At 44.0% G+C, this 26602-nt stretch overlaps 1 protein-coding gene across 1 annotated transcript in view; it reads right to left on the reverse strand.

Moving 5' to 3' along the window:
• Positions 1-327: 327 nt before the first annotated feature.
• LOC146010646 (uncharacterized) overlaps positions 328-26602 on the reverse strand; it is a 42145-nt gene continuing 15870 nt past the window's right edge. Inside the window, exons 3-9 of the mRNA XM_083151303.1 lie at positions 14166-14301; positions 12585-12673; positions 6069-6132; positions 4834-4922; positions 3534-3646; positions 2986-3142; positions 328-2728 (exon numbers count right to left, since the gene is read on the reverse strand). Of these exons, the coding sequence (XP_083007429.1) occupies positions 2562-2728; positions 2986-3142; positions 3534-3646; positions 4834-4922; positions 6069-6132; positions 12585-12673; positions 14166-14301 (815 nt within the window). The 3' untranslated portion in view covers positions 328-2561. The remainder of the gene's footprint in view (positions 2729-2985; positions 3143-3533; positions 3647-4833; positions 4923-6068; positions 6133-12584; positions 12674-14165; positions 14302-26602) is intronic.

Consider the following 26602-nt stretch of genomic DNA (forward strand, 5'->3'; position numbering starts at 1 on the left):
ACTGGCGAATTTGAGCTCCTGCGGCGGACGCCGCAGGGAGCCTGAGGACGGTGGCAGGCAGGGAGATGGAAGTCTTCCTGCCTGCCCCAGAACGTTTGTGGGGGGGAGGTGGGCTCCCCGGGAGCCAGGCAGCACAGGCTGCCAGCAGGGGACCGGGTATATTCACTACACCCGATCATGCATATGTAATGCTCGGGTGCAGTGAATATATGAATATCTAATGAGCGGCTCGGCTCCGACCCCCTGCTGGCTGGACTATGTAAAAAAAAAAAAAACTTATTAAAATTAAATATATATTCATGTGCTTACAGCACATGAATAAAAATAGCATGCCCCTCCTCAGAATAAAATTCCAGATTTTTTTACACCAATTGTAAAAAACAAAACACTTTATTTTAAAAATTCACCTTCCACTTCACCATAAAAAGATAGCGATTGCTACTCGGTGAATCATGGTGAAAAAAACCTTGAAATGTATTCGCCATCTGGTCATTGAATAGGGTGATTCACCGTTTTAGTCAGAAATTCACCTTACAGCACAAAATCGCCATAAAAACCTGGCGAATCAGCCTCATTGAATACCACCCTTTGTGTGTCCCCGCCTCCTCGTCGTCAAGACAACGCGATACCTGGTAGAGCCAAACACATATCAGGTTTTATGTGCATTTGGCAAGAATACAGTGGAGGAACTAATATTGGGATACATTCATTGGGTCACCACCAAGTAGGTGGACACGGTCATTAGGTTGACAGGCAGTATTTCATGCCCTACCATCCAATAGGGCAGGGTGGGAGAATAAAATAGTGTGCCGAGCCCAAATAATGGCAGTTGCTGCGAGCCTCCCGAGGGGACGCTTTGCTACTTTTCAGTGTCCATGTCGACATTTGGGACAAAAAAAATAAATGAAGAACCCCATTTCGACCTAATAATTGTTGACCTTAATGCTGCCTAGCCAATGATCCATACCCCTTAGGTCGACATGGCTGTAGGTTGACAGGGTCATTAGGTCAACACAAGCCATGCGAAGGGACGCGGTGCTACATTTTACTGTTTATGTTGACTGTCAACATTTGGGTGGGGAAAAAAAAAAATCATATCGACTTTCACTGTCGCCCTTACCCACCTACTTGCTGGTGACCTAATGATCCATACCCATAATATTGCATTGCCAGAGCAGGGCAGCTGTCCTAGATTATATAAATCACAAGTTCTCAAAGTCAGTCCTCAGGACCCCACACAGTGCATGTTTTGCAGGTCTCCCGATTGGTAGGTGTATAAAGCATTCCAAACTGGCGCTATACCGGCGGATCCATCGGCATAGTACGTACCCAGTCGTAGGTGCATACAAATTTGTGCATAAAAATACTAAAAAGTAGGTCGAACAAAGACTCCAAATCAGGACTTCGATGTCAGCTTCTGTTTATGGGTTCAAGTAAGACATTTAACAATGTAATAAGTTTTATTTTTGTCAACCTTTGTTATTTTATATTTGGACAACTGTCGGGTCTAGTTACTAAGCTTTGGGGAGAGATAAAGTGGATGGCGCTAAACCAACCGCCAATAAGCTCTGAATGGTCATTTTTGTAAACACAGGCAGATTTTGTAAGCTCCGTGAAGTGATAAATTGGCGAGTACTTTTTCAGCCTGTAGCAACTGCTAGGAGCTGATTGGCTGGTGATAAAGTACCAGCCACATTATCACTTCACCGAGCTTAATAAATCTGCCCCACAGCCTGTAACATGGCAGTTAAGAGCTGATTGGCTGGTACATTATCTCCGCCTACGCTCTCTCTCCCCATCTCTCTTCAAGGCTAAGTACATAGATCCCTTAATCACACAAACTAAATGAGAACACAATGTAAGCAAAAGCCAATGGAGGCAGAGGTATAATTGATAAGACTTTGTTTTGCCAAAGTACACGGAACAGGCTTGTTTTGACAATCGCTCTTCCTATGATATACGGTCTCTATGACTGACAATATGCAAGCAAGTGGTGGCTTACCCTGAATGACCATCATAGCGAGTCAATATCATTGGACAATATGTATGCACTGTACAATTGTTCTAAGCACGAAGACAATCAGGACGGTGTATACGTTCTTCCATCATTCTTTTTAGGAACATTTACGATGTCCATTGTATTCACAGAATAGGGACCTCACACATGGAAATGAATGTTCTGATACATGAATAAAGCACTTTACAGTTACCATTATGAAACGGAGATATACACAATCGTGACTCTCAATGTTTCAAATAGAACTCAAAAACCAACTGAAATGCAGCTTTGTAAATCCATTATAACTGCACCACAGAACATAAAAAGCAATTCAGAACTAGTTGACATTTACACAAGTGGCGATATTTACAGAGTCTACTATAAAGAATTCCTCACAGACAACTCACTGGCTGTACACTATACATAAGTGATGAAGATCTAGTAGAAACATTAAATAAACATTCACATTCTGTACAGAGACATTTTTTTTTAGAAAAAAAAAAAAAAGGAGAGGGAATCTGGGTAAATTTGAAATCTCAGTATATACAGTGACCGACGCATTTCACCATCCAGCATACACCGGCTCAGCATCGTAAGTGATCCCATACACGGGGCTGGAAGATTGTTGTCTGTGCAGTAGGGGCGATTTTGGACTGAAACCGATTACGTGTTGTTGCTCCGATCTCCGTTTTTGCTTTCGGACCAGACAGATTATACCAAAAAGGAGCACTGTATGGGAAGAAGAAAACAAAAACATGGACAGTTTAAGGCATGCTTGGACTTAAAGACAAAAATAGCCCACCCCCTCCATCAAAGAAAGCCCCAAGAAGAGTTTGGCGTCACAGAGGTCTTGCTAATCCTTGGTTTGACGCCAAGACATAGGCGAAACCATTGTGGACAAAGAGAAGATTGATCCTACACATGTAGTCATGCAAAGCAAGTGCAGTTCTCTCAAGTTGCAAACCGTAAGATTGCAGTCAACTTACCAAGTGCACAAACGACCAGTAGCATGATCGTAAGAGGCGCCAGTTTGCAAGAGTCTCCAGCCTTCCGCAAGAACGTCTCCATGCAGTACCTCGGTTCTGTGCTGCCGGTGGGGCAGAAGGCGTCTTCGGGACAGCTTATCGGGCTAATGTCGGGGGTCTGCACACATATAAGAACACATTTCATTCCAACCTTGTGAAGAATTACATTTATTGCAGAACTAAAAAAAAAAAAAAAAAGATTATTGTAATGCACCAAGTTGGGTTTAGGAAGAAGACAAAACACAATGGCCTGTAGCGGAATGCAACTTAACAGTTAGGGGCATATGTAATAGGGTCGGATCTGCTGAAGGTTCGGGATGCCAGACCATCGCGAACGTTTTTGTTTTTTTAAGTAGCAATTTTTTACAAGGCAAAACTAGGTTGGTTTTGACTTGTTAATGATTGCCACTTTAAAAAAAAATAAAAAACACACGTCCAAAATAAGCCGGCGTCAAGGGCCTCAAATAGAAGACAACAGTTTTTCGGTCTGTACCCCTCCATTTACTTACAGGACAATAGTGATCGACAGGGCACACATAGCAGCGTTCTCCTCCCCAGTCCTCCTGGTAGTCACCATCTTGGCAATACAGACATTCATGGTCTCCGAGACCTTTGTACATACCTGGGTCAGCAAAGCAGATATACTTTATTAATTACAAGTGTCAGACTTGGAATGCCCACAACTTTTATTATGTTGATTATTATTATGAGGGTATAATGCCCTGAGCAACTCTTCTAGGATCTATGTCGACAGTCATAATGCCGACATGTTAGAATATCGACACTTCCTCCTGGCGGCTCCAGCACATCTTCTGGGTCACGGAGGTCACGTGACCGTCACCTACTATTCCCAACTTTAACCTTTGGTACCTAGCCCTAACACCCCACCCTCCTCTCCACAACTCTAATGTTGACATTTCACCTGTCGACATTCTAAGAATGTCAACATAACTCAAAATTGTTATGCCGACATTTTTACCACAACCTTTCACAATGATGGGGGCCTAGACGGTTAGCTCATATGCCTGTTAGTAGGAAGTATTAAATGTTAAATCTGACCCCAATCGTAATGACCATATACACACGGGTTATTCTGGTTCACTTGGAAAGGCACAATCACTCTCAAATTGACAAAACCATGTGCACTGCAGGTGGGACAGATGTAACATGTGCAGAGAGAGTTAGATTTGGGTGGGGTTTGTACTTCAAACTGATATCTATATTACAGTGTTCAAATAAAGCAGACAGTATTTACCCTGCACAGAAACAAAATAACTCACCAAAATGTAACTCTGCACACGTTACATCTGCCCCACCTGCAGTGCACATGTTTTTCTCCATTAGAGAGAGAGAGAGAATTTGCCTTTGCGTGTGAACCAGAATAACCCACCGTGCGTTCAGCAACCCCTGCTAAGTACGACCTTTACTTAAAAAAAAAAAAACCCTCATATAAGAGGTATATAGGGGTGTGCTAAGCCCTTCCTTTGCCCCATTACAACCATAGGCAGAAGCAATCCTTTACTGCAGGCATGTCCAAACTATGGCCCACTGTTGTGAAACTACACATCCCAGCATGCCTTGCCATAGTTTTAGCATTCCCTAATGGCAAGGCATGATGGGACGTGTAGTTTCACAACAGCTGGAGGGCCATAGTTTGGACATGCCCGCCTTATTGTAACAGAACTCACAATAATCACTGCAGTGATGTCACAGCTGAACCAATATAATCTGATTATAACCATAGCAGATCGGCTAACCACATGGAATATTAATGAATTAACAGTACAATAACTAACAGATTAGTCTTACCGGGGCGACACGGACTGCACTCTATAGAGCCAACTTCCAAAGATTCCTTTCCCTGGGGGCACACAGCGCAGCCAGTGCATCGCGTAGTGCTGAGGAAACACAGATAGACATTACATGGCATTTCTAGCGTCAGACCACATACACTCCTAATGCTTCTGTATAGGATATGAACAGATTTAGGACAGTAAGTGATCGGGAAGTTGTGACCGGATAAAGCCACATGACGGGTAGATGGCTCTGTACAAGCAATAATATGTCCCGATGTAATAAGCCTTGGAGAGTGATAAAGTGGAGAGATAAACTACCCACCAATCAGCTGCTGGAATTTTTCAACTACAGCCTGTAACATGGCTGTTAGGGGCTTATTGGCGGGCATTTTATCTCCTGTTACATGATCTCTGTCCAAGGATTTGTACATCTCTTCCATAGGCACTTACAGAAGGTAATGTCTGCAATGTACAACTCCGTACTGGTCATGCAGCAATCATATACATGGCCGCCAATAGGGGGGTGTCTGTGGGTACAGCGGTCCCAGGCCCTGGCCTCTGGAAGGGTCCAGGCTGCGCTGAACAAAGCAGGTCCTGTAGCACAGGCGATTACAACCCAGGATGCCGGCGGGCAAGTAAAATGTTGCACCGGCTCTTGAGCTAAATCAGAGCGGCTGCTGGCACGCGAGCTCCGATTGGCTCACCAGCCAGTACTGCATTTTAATTGGCCTCCGGCATCCTGAGTGAAAGAAGCCTGTGCTCCGGGACATCCGGGCTGCAGCTCAGCGGAAGAGGAGATGGGGGAGCCGGAGCCAGGATACAGTAAGTCAAGTGAGGAGGGGCGGGGGCCCGGGACCTGGGGCCTGTACTGGAAAGGAGTCCCGACGGCAGCCCTGATCATATCTACCAGGGGAGGCTCCAGAGTTCAAATTCAAATAGGGGAGGTACAGCAACTGTCACCAACTGCCATTCCAAACAAACTCACTGGCAGCTGGTGTTTCTGCCCTATTTAAATTTGAACTGTGCTGCAGTCCAAACCCTGTAGCCACCACTGATATGGGAACACTTCTCCATAGAAAGCAATCAGATTCCATAATTGTATAGGCTTTACTTGCTAAATGCTACTTCAAAACCATAGGCCACGACTCCTCCCCCTAACTGCACGCTATCTAATATCACTATGGGGAAAACCATGCAACAGGCATTAACCCTTCTTTTTAAAAGTTATAGGCGTTAGAAGAAATGTACTTGCAAAATGACCCCAGTGGGCACGGCTGGCATTGCGTGGCATTCTGGTCAGCAGCAAAGGAACCTGCAAGGGGAAATTATACCCGTTACAATTAGAACAGTAATAATACCACATTCAAAGATTAGAAGCAGCTGCAGCTGGAAGGGGGATACGGTCATTGGGTCTACAGCAAGTTGGTCGACAATCATTAGGTCGACACAAGCATTAGGACAGTGTGTAGGTTGACAGTCAAAAGGTCAACATGGGGTTTTTCACTGTTTTTTGAGCCGACAGGCGGTATTTCATGCCCTACCATCCACTAGGGCGTGGCGAGAGAATAAAATAGTACGTTAAGCGCAGCGAAGCACCGTACCTGAAGCATTTTCGAGCGATGCGAGGGGGTGCAGTGCACTGGAAACTTTGCCCATGTCGACTGTGTTTGACTGACATTCGTGTAAAAAAAAACTGTGAAAACCCCATGTTGACCTTTTGCCTGTCGACCCAGACACTGTCAACCTATTGACCCGTCGACCTAAACCCATGTCGACCCAACGGTGTCAACCAACTTGCTGTAGACCAAACGATCCCAACCCGCTGGAAGAACAGAATAGGAGTTTAAAAAGGTAATTCCCTACAGCCAGTATAATGTAGAGATGAGCGGGTTCAGATCCTAGAGATCCGAACCCCCACAAACTTACCTGATCCGAGGCGTTCGAGCCGTTCGCGTCCATCCCGCCGAAAATGAGGCTAGAACGTCATCAGCTTGCGTCGGATTCTCAAATTCCGGCGCCTGAAACTGGACTTGTGACCAAGCCAGTTCATGGGCCCCGCTGCTGAACACAGGCAGCGGCGCTCGCAGCATGGGCTGTCTATGGCGGCGGCCTTCCTACCTCTCCTGCCCGCTGGTCCTCTTGTCCTACCACAGCAACCTCTCTCCCTGTGGACAGAGCAGTGACAGCGCTGCCCACCTTTCCACCATCTGTTATGATGCTACCTCCCTCTCCCTCATACCAGCAGCAACAGACCAGCAGCCACACCCGATGGAGGAGGAGCCAGCAGGTCTAGGAAGAGCCTGCAACAGCTCCAAAGTTAGTCAGCACAGTTTCAGGTATGTGATATGTGCTGCTGGGGAGGGGTTTAATATATTAATTTGTGTTGAGGAGGGGGGTGTCATGGAAATCTGTGCTGAGGGGGGGGGGGGTTTCATGTAAATGTGTGCTGGGGGGTCATGTAAATGTGTGCTGGGGAGGGGGGGGGGGTGACATGTAAATGTATGCTAGGCAGTAGGTTATGCAAGGGTAGAAGCATATGGAGTGTATGTGGGTGGACAGGAGGAGTAGTGTGTGTGTGTGATGGGTATAGGGGAATGGTGATAGCTGTTAGGGGATGTATGTGGACTGTGAAGTGGTAACAAGCGAGAGGAGAAGTGCAAGGGTAATGGGGCATAGAGGTACAGGGGGACGCAGTGGGGCACTGAAAGGCTAAGTCTTTTTTTATTTTTTGTGGGCTGCCAACCTCCTGCCGCTACTGCTTCTGAGTGCCTGGAGGCAAAAGGGGCACAGCAGTCAGTGAACAGCAATTGGAAGCAGCAGAGGTGGGACGTCAGCAATAGTGGCACCGGCAGGCAGTCTGCAGTGGAGGGGGAGGGAAGCACTATAAATTTTCTTGACCTCGGCAGCGATGGGGATTTCAGCACTAAGGGGCAGTGCTGTAACTAGGGTGCAGCAGCTGCAGGGGGGGAGCCGGCGCCAAGGGGGCGCAAGATAGCGGTGCAGTGGTTTGCTGGGCCAGAGGCTGCGAGAGCTGGAGGCAGGATGAGTGCCAGGGTGGTGGCTGCTCCGCTCCCCGGCCACTCACATTGCACAGCCAGCAGACCCAGATGAAAAGGGGGCAAGTACTTACGTGCACACAGGGTGCGCTGATATATAGATGAGTTTCAGAAAGTGAGAGATTTTGGGAGAATTTTCCCTTTTTTTTTTTAAGCGGCAATCATTTACACAGCAAAACCAGGTTGATTTTGCAGTGTAAATGATTGCCGCTTTAGTTATTGAGGTTAATATAGCGTAGGAGCAAAAAAAAAAAAAAATCCGTTGATTTTAGCAGTTTTTATGCTTTTTTAACAAAAAAAAATCAGAACCCAAAACCCAAAAAATCCAAACACAAAACACTTAGTAGGTGTTTTGCCAAAACCCATTAGAACCCAAAACCTCAAGGTAATCAGAACCCAAAACCCGAAAAGTGGCCGGTGCACATCCCTAGTATAATGTGGTCAACAGATTTCTTTAAACCCCGGAGCTTCTGAGTGTGTGTGCGCCCCGTATTTAAAAGTGCAATGGTCTCACTAGCTATGTCTTATAGTGCAGTGGTTCTCAAACTTGGTCCTCAGGACTCCTCACAGTTAACGTTTTCCAGGTCACTCGGCAGGTGCACAGGTGCACTCATTACTGAGTGACACATTCTAAAATATCCACAGGTGAAGCTAATTATTTTACTTGATTTTGAGAACCTGTGTTCTAGTGAGTTAAAGGATCGCCCTTTTAAATATAGGCCATAAACACGCTAAGAAGATTCAGGTTTTACAACACAAGGTTTTAAAAATAGTATCACCCCCCCCCCCCCCCTCTTGTTTTTTTCCCCAGATAATTTAATCCGGCAAAGAAATCTCAGAGGTACGCTTTCTTGCAGCTGGCTGAGGTTGGGTGATACTGTGAAATCTGTAGTCTTAATCATACACACAGTACAATCCCTGCCCTCATTAACGATCCACTCTCTTGTCTGTACATGCACAGATGAGGCCGTCGGTAGGTGCATGAACACTAGTCAATATACTAAGCGATATTGGGAAATCTGTAGTCTTGCAAACAGGGAAAGATGTATAAAGCAGTGATATAAACGGAAAATGAGCCAAAGAAGTTTCCCATGGCAACCAACCAGCTTCGAAGTAACCTATCAAGTGCATTATATAAAATTATACATAGCAAGCATGTGGCAATGATACATACAGTATATAGAAGGCAGGTATGCCAAACGTTGGGCACTGCTACTATGTGGGCATAATGTGTAAGTGGCACTACTCCTGATTTAATTATTAAGCAGTTTGCCTGAAAAAGAGGCGGTGGCACAAGTTATTTACTTTGCCAGGGGCCCTCAGACCCCTGTATACACCCCTAATAGGTGTGATCAGAGATTCCTGAACTCTTTGTATCCCCTGGGCATCCTACCTGCGTTATTTGTACCCTTAGCATTTGTGAAACAATACATTTGTAAGAATAAGAATTCCCATTAGATAAACGGATTGGTACTTGTGTATTTTGGCGGCGCCCATCGCATCGCATACCATAACGCATACGATGCGATATCGTACGATAGTGCACGATGGCATACAATTTTGAAATTGTATGCCATTGTACATGGCATACGATGCCATGCGATGCAATATTGTATAAGCACCCATTATACAATGTAAAGCACCCAAATGGGTGCTTACAATGTTAAATACACCCCCACGCCACCCCCCCCACTATAAACGTGAACCCGAAGCGTGGCGAGCGCAGCGAGCCCGCGAGGGGCGGCGGTACGCGTCCTACGACCTTTTCATACCCCCACTATCCACGTCGGCGTGGAGTTGAGAATAGAATAGTGTGGCGAGCGCAGCGAGCCACCGAGCCCGAAGCGTGGCGAGCCTGATACCTGTGAAGCCCGCGAAGGGACGCGTTTACCTGTGAAGGTATCCGCGTCCGCTCGCCACGCTTCGGGCTCGCTGCGCTCGCCACACTATTCTATTCTCAACTCCATGCCGACGTGGATAGTGGGGGTATGAAAAGGTCGTAGGACGCGTACCGCCGCCCCTCGCGGCGCTCGCCACGCTTCGGGTTCACGTTTATAGTGGGGGGGTGGCGTGGGGGTGCATTTAACATTGTAAGCACCCATTAGGGTGCTTATACGATTTTTGATCGTATAGGGGGTCAAAATCGCGTCGCATCGCATGCCATCGGGTGCATGGCATGCGATGCGATGATCGTACGACGGACATCGGGGGCGCCGCCAAAATACACAAGTACCAACTGATTTACTGAAAAGCAAAAAATCTGCTTTAAACACGACTTCTATGTCTCCCAGATCACAATTCAGGGAAAATATAAAACAGATAACAGAATTATAATCCACTTTGTCTTTTTCATTTTGTTATCAGGGTCCTACGGTGATGCCTGGGCTTGGAGATCCCTAGGACACAGCTGTGAGTTTAATTATCCCTTGAATATCCCATATCACCCCATTCCGGGTGCCGGACAGTTTCCCGACAGTCATGATCCCGACAGTCAAAACCCCAACACTCGGGGTCCCGACGGCCACCGGCTATTCACCCTCGTGGGGGTCCACGACCCACATAGAGGGAGAATAGAATAGGTGGCGAGCGTAGCGAGCCACCGTGCCCGCAGCGTGGCGAGCACTGCGAGCCCGCAAGGGGCTTTGCTGCGCTTGCCCCGCTGTCCGAGTCCGGCCAGTCGGGATCCCGACGTCGGGAATAATGACTGTCGGGACAATGACTGTCGGGACCATATACCACACCCTCCCATTCCACCATTATGGAAAATGTTTCAAGTACCCCTGAATCCCACACAGAATCATTGCCCTGGAACACTGCAGTAACATAGCCTGGAGGATACTTCTGAACCTCGTGGTCAACTGATTCAGCCCTATAGTGTGATAGTTGGAGTGTGAGAACATATTCTTTCAAAATGGCAATTGCTCACAATAAATGAAAGGATGGCCACACAGTGCCGCCTTTGTTTTACTCTAATATGAAACGCAAGTGTCTAAACAGAGCGCTTCAGGACTGAAATACACATTTTATACAATCTGAAGAAACAGCACAGAGGACATGTGGACATTAGCCTTGGGTCCGAGAGACCCAACTACTTAGACTAGATGAATTGAGCATTCTGGCGATCAGGGAGCCAGCATTCAATAGAAGGGGGCCAATGACGACTAATCGATTGCCAGCATCCCAAACGGCGAGTTTGTGGGCCAGGGTAGCATGCAGCTAGGGAAGGGGAGGTTAGTTTTAGGTACTAAAGGAGGGTCAGACTGCAGCCGCAGGCAGGCCCGGCGACAGGGGGGGGTCAAAGGGGACAGCTGACCCAGGCCCCGACCTTTGGAGGGGCCCCAGAATCAGCCACACATCCAAGCAGTCAGCCGCCCGGTACCCGAATTGCTGTGGGTGGCTGACACATAACCCCCCCCCCCCCTAACAAGAATATATGCGGCCACGGCACTGCAGACTTGGGAGGGGAAGCTTCCTGGGTATGCCTGTCAGAATACGCAGCTTCCGGCCGCCGCTTACACACACTGACAGGAGCACTGCAGCAGCACGGGCTCATGTCAGTGTGTGTAAGCGCGCGGCGGCCGGGAGCTGCATGTTTAAACAGGCATCCACAGGGAGCTTTCCATCCCGAGTCTGCAGCGCAAGTATTCTTGTTGGGAGGGGGGGGGGGGGGGTAGAGGGGTGGGTGTTATGTGTCAGCCGCCCACAGCAATCAAGTGCTGGGCGGCTGACTGCAGGGGGGGTGGGGGGGCCCCAGAAATATCAATTTATGGGGCCCCAAGATTTCTGTTGCCGGCCCTGGCCGCAGGGAGGGGGGGTGTTAGGTGTAGGCAGCGGGCCTTAGGTTTATGCACTAGCGGGAAAGGCTACGGTCAGGCTGCAGCGGGAGGTTGAGCCCCATACACACTACACTTTTTTTTTTTTAAGAGATTGTTCAGATGGGCCAGTCATCCTGCATGTACAGATAACGGAGCATGGCCCCCACCCTACCACTCTCCCCTCAGTCACCCCTTCCGCATCGGCAAGCCTGTATGCACTTGCCGATGCTGGCACCATGCCGCCAATATCGCCGGGTACACGCATAGGCCCTTATTCTGGTTCACTCGCAAAAGCAAATTCCTTCTCAAATGAACAAAAACCATGTGCACTGCAGGTGGGGCAGATGTAACATGTGCAGAGAGAGTTACATTTACGGTCACACAAAGCGAATTGGTATAAAGTGCTGTGAAATTGGAATACAATGCAATCTGAGCACAAGGTAAATGTATTGAGGAAGTACACAAGGGTCTAACAAGACCAGAACAAGTCAAAGGTTCATGCAAAGTAAGGAGACTTCTGTGCTTCAAACAGACAAAGTATTCACAGTTGCCCAGCAACCAGTGGGGACCGCCTGCCTTTGGCAACCACTGGACTTGTGACGAGAACATGCCACACGGCAGCTTGCAACATTGACAAAATAGGATTCGAGGGAACGCACATTCAAGGTTTTCATTTATACCTCTAATATAATGACCATTATTAATGCACAGAATTATATTGGTCAGTAAGAATGTTTAAATACGCTGGTTTTGTCTAACGACTTCCAAAAACGTTATAATTTAGAGGATCAATATTCTAAAAAATTGAAAGCACTTTGTTTTAGTTGCATGTATGAAAGCAGAAATACAAAAAAAAAAATGCAATTTACACATATGTACATGTAAGATTATACCTTCTTCACATGGCGGGCAAAACAAGGAAGCGGTCTCATTAGAAAAATAGCCAGCTTGGCAAGACTGGCACGTCACACTTCCTGTTGAGCTAAAAGACAAATGGAAGAAAATTGCTCCGAATTAGTTATGAGATAAGTAATCCACATAATATATACATACATACATACATAATAGACCAGGAGCTCTGAACCCACCAGCCTGATTCAGTGAATGGGTTAGCGCAGGGGAGCCCAAACCTTTTTGAATCATGGCACCCTAGGGCAGGGGTGGCCAAACCTGTCCTCAAGATCTACCAACGGTTCATGTTTTTCAGGCAACCTGTGGATCTATAGTAGGAATGATTGCAGCAGGTTTGAAAATGTGACAGTTAGTAATGACTACAGCTGTGCACCAGCTAGGTAACCTGGAAAACGTGGACCGTTGGTAGATCTCGAGGACCGGTTTGGCCACCCCTGCCCTAGAGTATCGGAATCATTTTGTGGCAGGCCAAAATTTCTTATGGAGTCATTTAAATTTAAGTCAATTATGTTCCTATGTCATCCTTAGGTTCAATTATATGGTGAGGGTCAGGGTCCAATTCTGTTTGTCCACATATCTTATGATTGTACGCCACCAGCGCTGGTTTTCCTGGTTTCATAGACCACCAAACCAGGGCACCCCTGCATGTGCTCCCTGGCAGCGCAGGGTGCCACAACACACAGTTTGAGATCCACTGGGTTAGCGCCAGTGGCGTAACTATAGCTCCGCAGCCCCTGCGGTGGCGGGGGGGCGCAGAGAAATTGGGGGCGCCGCCGGGGGCTGCGGGGCTATAGTTACCCGCAGTCTGCGTCTCGCCCGGCTCTCTGTCGGGACCTTCCTGACGTCACGGTCCCGGCCGGCTCCTGCTGCAATGAAAACTGACAATTAGAAAATGGCTGCCCCCATACTGCAGACAGTTTTCCGTCTGCAGTATGTGGGCAGCCATTTTCTAAGAGTCCGTTTTCATTGTAGCAGCAGGAGCCGGCCGGGACCGTGACGTCAGGAAGGTCCCGACAGAGAGCCCGGCGAGACGCAGACCGCGGGTAAGAAGGGGGGGCAGGTTAGGTGCGGCAGGGGGGGGCGCCCCCCCACATGCGGCGGGGGGCGCTAAATAGTTAGTTACTTCCCTGGTTAGCGCGATTCCCAGAAATTATTTTCACATATAACATATGCCTCGTCGCTGCATCCCCTCGGTACCATGCGGGGGGTTATGTTTACTTCAAAAGATAAGAAAGGGGGTCACAAAAGACCCATGCATCATTTTCATAGGCTGATTGATATCGTTGTGATGCAACGGTCTGCCTCTTTAGCATAGTGGGGGTTATTCTGATAAGATCGCCCAGGGGACTGATGTTTTGCGTCTGCGCATGTGCAGAAGCAGGGTGTGAGCGGGCACGGCAAACTACATGTTCGCCATCCGGCTCGCACCTAACAGAATCCCTGGCACATAAATGCTTATTCTGCAATAAGTAAAATGACCATCAGAAGATCAGGTCACAGATGGCTTACTATACTGTATGGAGAAATAAGATGGGATAGATAAAAAACCGCCGGAGACTTACTTGGTATAGAACCCACGGGGGCACGGCAGACATGTGGCTTGAGAACTTTGTGGCTGGTAATAACCGGGCGCACAAGGCAAGCAGTCGGACGTGTTTGTGCAGGAGCCACTGGAACAACAGACACATGACTCTGTATCTGCAGGAAAAGGAGAAAATATCACATTAGTACAGGGAAACCAGGAAACTTACAATGGGGCAGAAATGGGCCCATGCAGCAAGGACACCACTCGTGTTGACCTTTTGAGTGTCGATCATGTTTATGTTGACCATTCTTGGTGTCACAGGGCCTTATTCTAGTTCACTCTTTCTGACAAATTCCTTCTTAGATGGACAAAACCATGCGCACTGCAGGGGGGCAGATGTTACTTGTGCAGAGAGAATTAGATTTGGGTGGGGTTTTACTTCAAAGTGAGATCTATATTGCAGTGGAAAAATAAAGCAGCCAGTATTTACCCTGCACAGAAACAAAATAACTCACCCAAATCTAATTCTCTCTGCACATGTTACATCTGCCCCCCTGCAGTGCACATGGTTTTGTCCATCTAAGAAGGATTTTGTCAGAGAGTGAACTAGAATAAGGCCCATAGTTTTGACCAATAGTAGTCAACCTAGACATTTTCGATTCATTATCCTGGAACCAATGGAACGTACGCAAACATTACATAAAATACATCTTATAAAAGGCTAAAAAAAAAAAAATCAGACATTAGGTCATCAAGGGCAACATCAAGGTCACAAAGTAAAAACTTATTTGAAAGCATGAACTAAAAAAAAAAAATATGTATTTTATATTAGGGATGTGCACCGGCCACTTTTCGGGTTTTGGGTTCTGATTACCTTGAGGTTTTGGGTTCTAATGGGTTTTGGCAAAACACCTAAGTGTTTTGTGTTTGGATTTTTGGGTTCTGATTTTTTTGTTAAAAAAAGCATAAACACTGCTAAAATCGCTGAATTTTTGTTTTTGCTCCTAAGCTATATTAACCTCAATAACATTTATTTCCACTCATTTCCAGTCTATTCTGAACACCTCACAATATTGTTTTTAGGGCAAAAGGTTGCACCGAGGTAGCTGGATAACTATGCTAAGCCACACAAGTGTGCGGCACAAACACACACAGCCCCAAAACAGACGGTATATACGACAGTATTAGGCAGTGGGCCCCAGACCAGACAGGTAGATACGCCAGTATTAGGCAGTGAGCCCCAGACCAGAGTGGACAGGTAGATACGGCAGTATTAGGCAGTGAGCCACAGACCAGAGTGGACAGGTAGATACGGCAGTATTAGGCAGTGAGCCCCAGACCAGATGGTAGATACGGCAGTATTAGGCAGTGGGCCCCAGACCAGACAGGTAGATACGGCAGTATTAGGCAGTGAGCCCCAGACCACACAGGTAGATACGGCAGTATTAGGCAGTGAGCCCCAGACCAGACGGTAGATACGGCAGTATTAGGCAGTGAGCCCCAGACCAGACAGGTAGACACGGCAGTATTAGGCAGTGAGCCCCAGACCAGACGGTAGATACGGCAGTATTAGGCAGTGAGCCCCAGACCACACAGGTAGATACGCCAATATTAGGCAGCGATTCCCAGACCAGACGGTAGATATGGCAGTACTAGGCACCAGACAGGTAGATACATCAGCAATACTAGTATTGTGCACCAGCAGAATTTATAATAATTAATTTTATTATTAGGTACTGCTTGGCAGTGGCACTCACGTCAGTGCACAAGCAGCATGGAATTATTTTTTACAGTCCCACACAGCACAAGTATTATTATTTTTTATTAAATTAGATATAGCAGCCTAGTATGTAGTTGTACTACTAGGTAGGTACACTTAGGCAGTAACACTAACAGTGGCAACAGTGGACTGAGTAAATAATACTGGCAACCTCTATTCACAGTATTCAGTGCAGGCAGCACCAGTGGACTATATATAATTCAATTAATTATTAATAATATAGCAGCCTAGTAGGTAGAGAAAATAAACTACTAGGTAGGTAGGTAGGCAGGCAGGCAGTAGCACTGCCAGTGGTCACCACAAAAGATAGTTATATATTACACACCACCAGTAGCTTTATGCAGTGCACCAGCAGAATTTATAATAATTAATTTTATATTAGGTACTGCTTGGCAGTGGCACTCAGTGGCACTCGTCAGTGCACCAGCAGCATGGAATTATTTTTTACAGTCCCACACAGCACAAGTATTATTTTTAAATTAAAATTAGATATAGCAGCCTAATATGTACTAGGTAGGCAGTAGCAACAGTGGACTGAGTAACTAAATAATACTGGCAGATTCAGTGCAGGCAGCACCAGTGGAATGAATATATATATATATATATATATATATATATATATATATATATATATATATATATTAGTGGGGTGAGCCGGCACTCCAAATGGGGATGATGCAAACAATAGCTGACCCGGTGCCTTCCAGCGTGGACGTGCAGTCCTGGTATAGGGGTAGGAATCAGGCGGCACTCCCGGATTTGTTGCAAAGTGAAAATATTTTTATTCAATCATCCGACATGTTTCGGGCACGTCCCTGAGGACGGGCCACGTGCCCGTAACATGTCGGATGATTGAATAAAAATATTTTCACTTTGCAACAAATCCGGGAGTGCCGCCTGATAGATATAGATATAGATATATATATATATATTTTTATTTATTTATTAATATAATATATAGTACAGCACCAGAGGTAGGCCCCAGCACATAGGAGACAGTAGTACTACAGGTACACAGTTAGACTGTTCTCCTTGCTAGGGAGAGCTCACCCTAAGCAGAGAGGAGAACAGAGTACACAGCAGCACTGAGGGAGACAGCCCCAGCGAATAAAATAATTACAGCACAGCACACCAGAGGTAGACCGCACAGAGGAGACAGTAGTACTACAAGTACATAGTTAGACTACACAGCAGCACTGAGAGACAGCCCCAGCGAATAAAAAAATATTGCGTTCAAGGTCAAGCTCAAGTTTAAGCCCCAGCAGCAGCACCAACACACCCTCTCCCAACCCACTACTAGACTGGAGTAAAGATGGCAGGCGCAGCAGCCGCTTTTAAAGCCTCGCAAAATCCGGCGCCGGGAGATGACGTTCTGATGACGCGGACGGACCCCAGTCAGACAGGAATCTCCAAACGCTGCTCGGAACCGTGCTCGGAATGATGGCGTCCGTGGGGGCTCGGATCTCTGGAATCCGAGTCTGCACATCTCTATTTTGTATACCTATATACACACACACACACACACACACACACACACACACACACTACAAAAAATATAATCAACAAACTATAATGAAGCTAAAAGGAAATGTGTTTTCTTTAAGAGTGCAGAATAATTAAGAAAAGGAATGATAACCATAATATGTAACACTAGGGGGTCCATGGGACCCGCTGACTCTCACCGCAAAGGACAGCTCTTAACCAGGGCAGCCGAGAGGGGGGGGGAGCGGGTACTAATTACCCGGGCCCAGGCTTGCTGCAGGGGTCCCTCCCGGGTAGCAACAGCAGCACACACTTCTACAGCATGTGCTGCGCGTGTGTGCTGCTGCTGAGATTACAGTTTTTAGAGTTTTTGTTTCACCCTCCTCTAAACATTTTGGGGGAGTGGGCCAAGTGTGGGAGGTGCCCACACCCCAAATTTTTTACCGGGGCCCGGCATTCTTCTCGGCTGCCCTGCTCTTAACGCAAGAGCTGTCCTTTGCCATAATTATCGCATATGTTAGTGCATATGCGAAAATGATGTGCAGCGATAGGGGGCGGAGCTGGGGTGCGGATGTTAGAACATCCCCCCCTAGAAGAGCCAAGTGATTCTAACCGGCTGTCATATTCTGTGTTTCAACGGAAGCGGTCATCTATTAGAATGAACTTAGGTCTACAGTCAATAGGTCGACCCCACTAGGTCGACTGGCAGGAAGGTCGACCTGACTTAAGGTTGTTAGGATGGGACAAAGTTATATTTTCACACAAGTTGAAGATTTCAAATTAATAAACAATATATATATATTCAGTATATGTATCCAAGGACTTATCCATGTGACATATTGTAATTGCAAGCTACTATCACCTGTTGTCATCAATCAAAGACTACCAGCTCAATGTATTTTGAAGCCTCATCACCTGTTGCTGTCCATAGAAGAGATCGTGAAGTGAATGTATAGCTTAAATGTATAATTACACATGTTTACGTCAGAGAGCCGATTAGAACTGCTGACCAGTACTAAATATGTTCTTCCATATATGTAATGATTTAAATAAAGGTAGTTAGCATGATCACCATATATGAAAGCACCCCCATACTATTTGTGGCCGTAGGAAGTTTAGAAACTATAAATTGGATGATGTGACGACAGCAAAGTGGGAAGTGCTGGGGGCCCGCCCCTCACACTATCCTCACATTACACATGTCCTTGGATGCTGTGCTGTCCTGTTCGGTCTGTCTAGGAATTAAGCAATATTGTATAATATATTATTTTGGATAAATATGTAATTACGTGTCATTCATTTATCCTCGAACTTAACAGTGGATTTATTCCCGACTTATCAATGGTGACTCCGACGTTCCTGCCTAATCACATCAGGCTACCTGCTGCATTCTACGCAACTTCTACAGACACAAGGTGAGAAAAAGCCTTTTTTTACTATAATATGATTGCAAAGTTGCGTTATGAATGGCAGGTGGACTGATGTGGACGGTAGGTGACACGATATATCTTATATGATATTGCTTATTCTTATTCTAAATTGGAAAACTTATTATAAAAACTGTAGTAAATTATAGGCTGTTAATAAGGAATAGATTAATTTAATCACAGTGTGTGACAAAAGGTCAATTGTCACTGTGGTTCACGTTAAATATTAGGGCTCTTGTGTCTTACAATATTTTAACGGTTCTATGGGTTTTTTTTGGAACACTAAAATTAAGTTTTAAATAGATGTAATTTAATCAAAGTGAGTGACGGGAAGTCAGCTCTAGTATGTGATAGGTACAATGACTATTGTGTCATAAAATATAAGCCTTTCATTTGTACGGGTTTTTAAAACCTACGAAACTTCGATGAGATATGTCTGGGACTATCTGCTTGAAGTTTTATTCTGGTTCATATAGGTCTTAGCAAGAGACGTCTTGCTCGGATATTGAACTGGATTGTTCTGAATATGGTAATTCAGTAATCATCTATTAACTAGATCAAAATTATAGCCTATTCTAAATTGAAGTAACATATGGTATACAGTTTTTTTTAATAAAGCAAATTAAACTTCAGTAACTTAAGAAGAAGTGTTAAGATAATCATAACAGGTTAGAGATTAACTTAGCTTAAACTTAATAAAATAATGTACACTGAGAGCAATTAAGAATAAAATGAAGTATCTTAAAGACAGACAGTATAAAAATTCATATAAAACATGCCAACTAAAGTAACTAGTTACAATGAAATTAAAGTTTTTAAAATCCTAGGAATACATAAATGTGTGCCCAGATCAAACAACATGATCTGAGAAAGTAAAAATGTCTAATATGACTTATGTTTGAAGTCTGCAATTTGGTAAAATGGGAAAATGTATCCTGGCCAGGAAAATACATTTATATCTTTATTTAGTTTTTTTTCCCCTTTACCAATAAACAGTCAAATGTATTGCGTTACGCTCATGAGCTCAAAAGTAACAAACTAAAATTATCTAAGAAATCTTGACATAAGTTTATGTCATGTGTCTAAAGTAATTTGAAATGTTTCATGTGAATGCCTAATTCTTACGTATGCCTTTGTATGCTCTGCATTTGGTGAATTTTACTACTTAACTGTATTTGAACATTCAGTAAGTGCAATGTTTTAACATTTGAGCATGTACTGATCTAACCAACTGCATGTGAGAACTCAGGTCAAACAGGTCACGGTGCTGCACTATTTTTAGTACCAGTGTGTGAATTGAGTGATGTCTCTCTGTGTTAAAGCATGTGACATCTGTGCACGGAAGCTGAAGCTAGCTGAACACCATTCTGAAAAATCAAAAGCGCTAAATTTGAAAAACTTTTTTTTTCTTTTAGAAATCTGATCAGTATTTAAAATTTTATGTTTAATTTGTTTTTGAAACCATTATGTGACAGTAACATTTGTTTTTTTTCTGTCTCCTCAGTCAAGTAGAAATACGATCTGACTGCTATTTCTGTTCTCTTTTTTTTCAAAGTTCAAAAGTAAAGTACAGTTACATTATGTTTGCAGATAAGATATTTCTTATATTTCATTGATTATTTCTACTAGAATTTTTCCTTAAAGCAAGAAGTATGTGATATGTACACTAACACACATTATGTGTGCATTTAATTAGAACTGACAGTACTTAAAAGATCAGTGGTATAATTTTAGACCATCGCTAGTGTAATGACTTAGTATACAGATTGCTTAGAATGTAAAAACAAAACACGGATTACTATTGTTGTTCATATGTGACTACGTTATCCTTCATAGCCTAATATGAACACTGATAACTTACTGGAACATTTTTTACTAGCCACAGAGTGGCTCATTCCTGTTTTGGGATTTTGTTGAATTTTTATGTTCTGTGTTTAGTTTGTATGTTCTCTCCAGATAAGTTTTCTGGGTTTTGCCTTATTCATTTGTCATTGTTCTTGTATCTGTGAGCACAGCTGCTCAGGTGTAGCTTGTGAACTTTATAGTCTGTTTTGTATCATTTGTGGGTTAAGTCAATTTTCCAATTATGACCTCATAGCCTCTACGGGTGCCTTGTATATAACGATAAATCCATGCTGCAACGGAGTTTGGGTGGACCTAATTCACCCTTCCAGCCGGGGCGGCCACAGGTGAAGACTAGTACCTTGCAGGCACCGGTGGACCACTATGGGGATATAATATAATATATTATTATTATTTTATGTATAAGGTGCCACAAGTGTTTTACAGCACCTCAAAGGGCCCAGTCTAGGGCTTCAGACTAAGTAGAGCTGTTGAAACATCACTACCAATCACAGCTTGACCGTTAGTTGTAATACCGCTTCCTCGCAAACATCGATACTAGAAATTATGTCATCGCCTATATTGACAACTGTGGTATGCAATCTCTTGATTAATTGGTTTATAACTATGCTAGTGGATCAATCTTTTTCCATAGTATGAATAATGCCCAAGTTTCATAATTATTTTCTCTTTTATAATTATATGGTTAATTACACGCTAATTGTTTTTAAAAAAAATATATGTTTCTTACGTGTTTTGTTTGCTCTATGGGCGAACCATTGTGCAAACAAACAGGGGATATATGTAATAAATATATTTTTAGTTTTATAATGACATAACTGCTGCTGTGCAGTTTTCAATGTTTTATTTTGTTATACAATAACCATGCACATTCAAATAATGGTTATTTACATAACACCAACGGGAAAAATTAATGTCTAAGTATTATTTAATAAGTATATATGCCTTGATAAGATTCCTTGTATGGTCTGCGACCGCAACATACAGTATTTTAGTTTTGGATAATGTGCAAAGTTAATTTATTTTTTGTGTTTCTAGTTAGGTGATCTAACTCTTACCAGAATCCTGATTTAGTTTGGACTTTGGGTCACTACAAAAAAACCAGGGTGGAGCTAGTCTGCCCCAGAAAGGTGGCTATTAATGGCGAAGTCAAAGACCTGCGCAAGTGCCTGCTGACACAGGATATGGTAACAGAGTCAGAATTAAAGGATACTGTGGTTTTACTACCTCAGTTGCAGAAGCACAATTCAGGTTGAAGTCAACTTCTTACAGACCTGCGAGCCAGAGCAAGGGTTAATTCTGTGCTCATCCCAGATTAGCATAACATCTGCACCACTGACATCCACATTTTAGGGCTTATCATGTGTGAGACATTATTGATTATATGTTATTAAATGTTTTATAGATAAAATCCAAAATATGTAAATTATGAAGTTAAATCTACAAAATAGTCAGACAGAAAAGATTTGCCTTATGCTACCTCATAGAAACATCTAGACTGCTATTGGGGATAAGACAGTAAGTATTTGCACTGTACAGAGACAATTATTAAAAGTTATTCAGTAACAATAGTATCCATTATGAAATGGAAGATGGATTATCTGCTGATATAAGGATTGCAGAAGTATTTTACATAAAATCTATTGTGTGAAACATTATCCTATGGTCAAAAGGTAGTTGTATATGTACTAAAGAAATATTGTCTTATTTCAGAGCAACTATTGGTAAGTGTGGGGAATTGTGACCTGTTCACAGACTACACCTCAGGACAATAGTGTGTGCCGTGAAGATCACGTGTGCTCACATATAGGGCAAGCCAGAACCCAAATTTGGGTTATCCGTCATAACAGATGGAAGGTAGAATGGAGAACCGCAACACACACAGTAAGTGGAATACCTATCTAGGGTCTTGCAGGAGATCTGAGGTAGGAAACCCAGTACTGTAGCACATTGGAACTCCATGCTCTAAATAAAAATAAAAAAATACATGTAGAAAAGGCTGTCCAATCCTGGACGTGGTTGTGAGCGTTGGATATTCGGTTCAAGTTTCCTGGTATTACCAATAGCTTCTCTAGTCTGTGTTCATTGCACATAGCTAGGGTTACTGACGTAGATAATGTTACACAAAATTAGATTTACTATAGATATAGATTAAATTGCTATAGTTTGAGAATTTACATTGTCTCAATCACACTAAGTGATTATAAGTACAATGGCCTTATTGTCTCTGGAGTGCAACATACTACTGACATTAAATCAAATGAAAAACATCTTTGATTAAGAAAAGCACAATAACTATTCGATATTATAAGTGAATTCACGTTTTAAGGTTCAATGAAGAGAAAAGTAATTTAAAGCTAATAACACTGGTTTAATGTGTATAATAGTCTAAGATATTAGTCGACAGTCTATTTATCATATTCATATTGTTCCTACATACTGACAATATTACTAATATCCATTGATTGATTATATAATTGATACAATGATGAAAAGATAGGGTGATAATTGACAATTTTCTTTTCACTTACACTTAGCTGAACATATGGTATCCATAAGAAAGATGATCATTTATAGAGATAATTCTATATTTTTGAGACCAATAATTATACATATTAAGGGATAAAGCTGATTCTACAGAAAGAATAATGCATGGGTTTATTCTAAGTAAGATTCTTAGTAAGATTCTAATAAAATGGTTTATGAATCAAGACAATAGGTTACACGATTATTAATGCATTGTGCTCCAAGATTACAGAAGTTTCTCTGAGTACTTCAAACTGATCATCCGGATCCAGAGATGTCACCTGTATCTAAAGAAGTCCTGTCAACTATAAATCTTCATTTGTGGGAAAAACAGGAGGAACTGTTAGGATGGGACAAAGTTATATTTTCACACAAGTTGAAGATTTCAAATTAATAAACAATATATATATATATTCAGTATATGTATCCAAGGACTTATCCATGTGACATATTGTAATTGCAAGCTACTATCACCTGTTGTCATCAATCAAAGACTACCAGCTCAATGTATTTTGAAGCCTCATCACCTGTTGCTGTCCATAGAAGAGATCGTGAAGTGAATGTATAGCTTAAATGTATAATTACACATGTTTACGTCAGAGAGCCGATTAGAACTGCTGACCAGTACTAAATATGTTCTTCCATATATGTAATGATTTAAATAAAGGTAGTTAGCATGATCACCATATATGAAAGCACCCCCATACTATTTGTGGCCGTAGGAAGTTTAGAAACTATAAATTGGATGATGTGACGACAGCAAAGTGGGAAGTGCTGGGGGCCCGCCCCTCACACTATCCTCACATTACACATGTCCTTGGATGCTGTGCTGTCCTGTTCTGTCTGTCTAGGAATTAAGCAATATTGTATAATATATTATTTTGGATAAATATGTAATTACGTGTCATTTATTTATCCTCGAACTTAACAGTGGATTTATTCCCGACTTATCAAGGTGGACATGGGCCAAGGTCGACATGACTTAAGGTCGAATTTGCATAAAGGACGAAATGAGGAAGGTCGACTGGTCATAAGGTCGACATGGGGTTTTTCACTGTTTTTTGAGCCGACATGTGCCGACAGGCGGTATTTCATGCCCTACCATCCACTAGGGCGTGGAGGAGGTTATTAAAGCTGTGGCGAGCGAAGCGAGCCTCCGTGCCCGATGCATCGCGAGCGAAGCGAGCGTTGTGAGGGTCCGATTCTCATTGCCAACTGTGCCCATGTCGACATTCGGATAAAAAAAACAGTGAAAACCCCATGTCGACCTTATGACCAGTCGACCTTCCTCATGTCGACCTTTATGCAAATTCGACCTTAAGTCATGTCGACCTTGGCCCATGTCGACCTTAAATCAGGTCGACCTTCCAGCCAGTCGACCTAGTGGGGTCGACCTAATGACTGTAGACCTAAGTTCATTCTGACAGATGTACCGATTCCGTTTCAACATCATTAACCTATTGCTGCTTTACAATGGCACAGTCTGCATCTCGCAGCACCGATGTGTAGGGGGCGCTCCTGCTGAGCTACATTTCACAGCACAATATGGTAGCATCAGTTGGACACACCCACAGCTTACCAAGGGACCGATTCAGACGTGTTGGCCGAATGGGAGAGAAATTATTTGATGGTCACTGAAATTTATTCCGAATACCATCCGCCGAATTCGGGAGGGGGGCACTGATGTCCTGTATGTATATCAGAAGGAAGAGCATGCTGTAACTTCCGCACCATAGGACATCTAGTATTTTTTTGCAGCACACAATTTACTCATTAATGTCATTTCCAGACTAATCTGTGACATTTAATTCCGCAGTGAAATGTTTAAAGTGAAAGGTCGTCCCTGCACATCACAGTACTGAAGGGGATTCTACCATAGAGCAAGGCCCTGGTTCCATCATTTTGGGGAAAACCTCCATTGCATAGATTTGCCACCTGAAATGTTGGCAGCTTTCTGGTGTATTTCTAGTGAGGAACAGAGGTGACTGGAGGGGTTGGGTACAAAGCCCCGGCAGTGGGATGCAGCAACATTCCAATACACCCCCCCCCCCCCCCCTGCAGCCTTATTAACCTATTGACTGTCTCTCTAGACCAGGGGTGGTCAAACTGGTCCTCGAGATCTACCAACGGTCCATGTTTCCCAAATCCCCTATAGTCATTACTAACTGTCACACGTTCCATATCACCTAGCTGGTGCACAGCTGTAGTCATTACTAACTGTCACATGATCCATATCCCCTAGCTCAGTGGTTCCCAACCTGGGGTACTAGTACCTCTGGGGGTACTCTGCAGACCAGTTAGGGGTACTTGAAAATAACATTGGTAATGGCGGAAGAAGGAAAAGTCTTTTGATGGTGGCAGAAGACTCCCATTGCCATGGAGACGAACCACGTTGTGTCACTTTTGGTTCTGTCTGCAGCATCATTAGTGTCTCCTTGTGCTTTTGCCTGACCAGCAATCCACTAGGTGCTACCTTTGCTGCCCTCAATCATCAGCAATCATCTGCCCTGTGTCAGGTGTCAAGAAAGCAGTGGCATTAATCCTACAGGCATTAGTGGGAACACCAATAACAGTACACAGCCAGCGGACAGACACAGAGGATTCCTGACTGCATACTACACCTCCACTACTCCTTAATATAAGGACACGCATCAGTACATGCATACTGCTCACTTTCACTACACTCGTAAGTTCTGTGGATATTTCAAATTGAGATGAGGGGGTACTCATAAATTAAAAGTCTAATCAAGGGGTACGGGAGATAAAAAAGGTTGGGAACCACTGCCCTAGCTGGTGCACAGCTATAGTCATTACTAACTGTCACACGTTCCATATCACCTAGCTGGTGCACAGCTGTAGTCATTACTAACTGTCACACATTCCATATCACCTAGCTGAAGCACAGCTGTAGTCATTACTAACCGTCACATGACCCAGATCACCTAGCTGGTGCACAGCTATAGTCATTACTAACTGTCACACGTTCCATATCACCTAGCTGGTGCACAGCTGTAGTCATTACTAACTGTCACACGTTCCATATCACCTAGCTGGTGCACGGTTGTAGTCATTACTAACCGTCACATGACCCAGATCACCTAGCTGGTGCACAGCTGTAGTCATTACTAACTGTCACACGTTCCATATCACCTAGCTGGTGCACGGCTGTAGTCATTACTAACCGTCACATGACCCAGATCACCTAGCTGGTGCACAGCTGTAGTCATTACTAACTGTCACACGTTCCATATCACCTAGCTGGTGCACAGCTGTAGTCATTACTAACTGTCACACATTCCATATCACCTAGCTGGTGCACAGCTGTAGTCATTTCTAACTGTCACACATTCCATATCACCTAGCTGGTGCACAGCTGTAGTCATTACTAACCGTCAC

Source organism: Crinia signifera, chromosome 1, assembly GCF_055691185.1.
Source record: "Crinia signifera chromosome 1, ASM5569118v1, whole genome shotgun sequence".
NCBI classification, from domain to species: domain Eukaryota; kingdom Metazoa; phylum Chordata; class Amphibia; order Anura; family Myobatrachidae; genus Crinia; species Crinia signifera.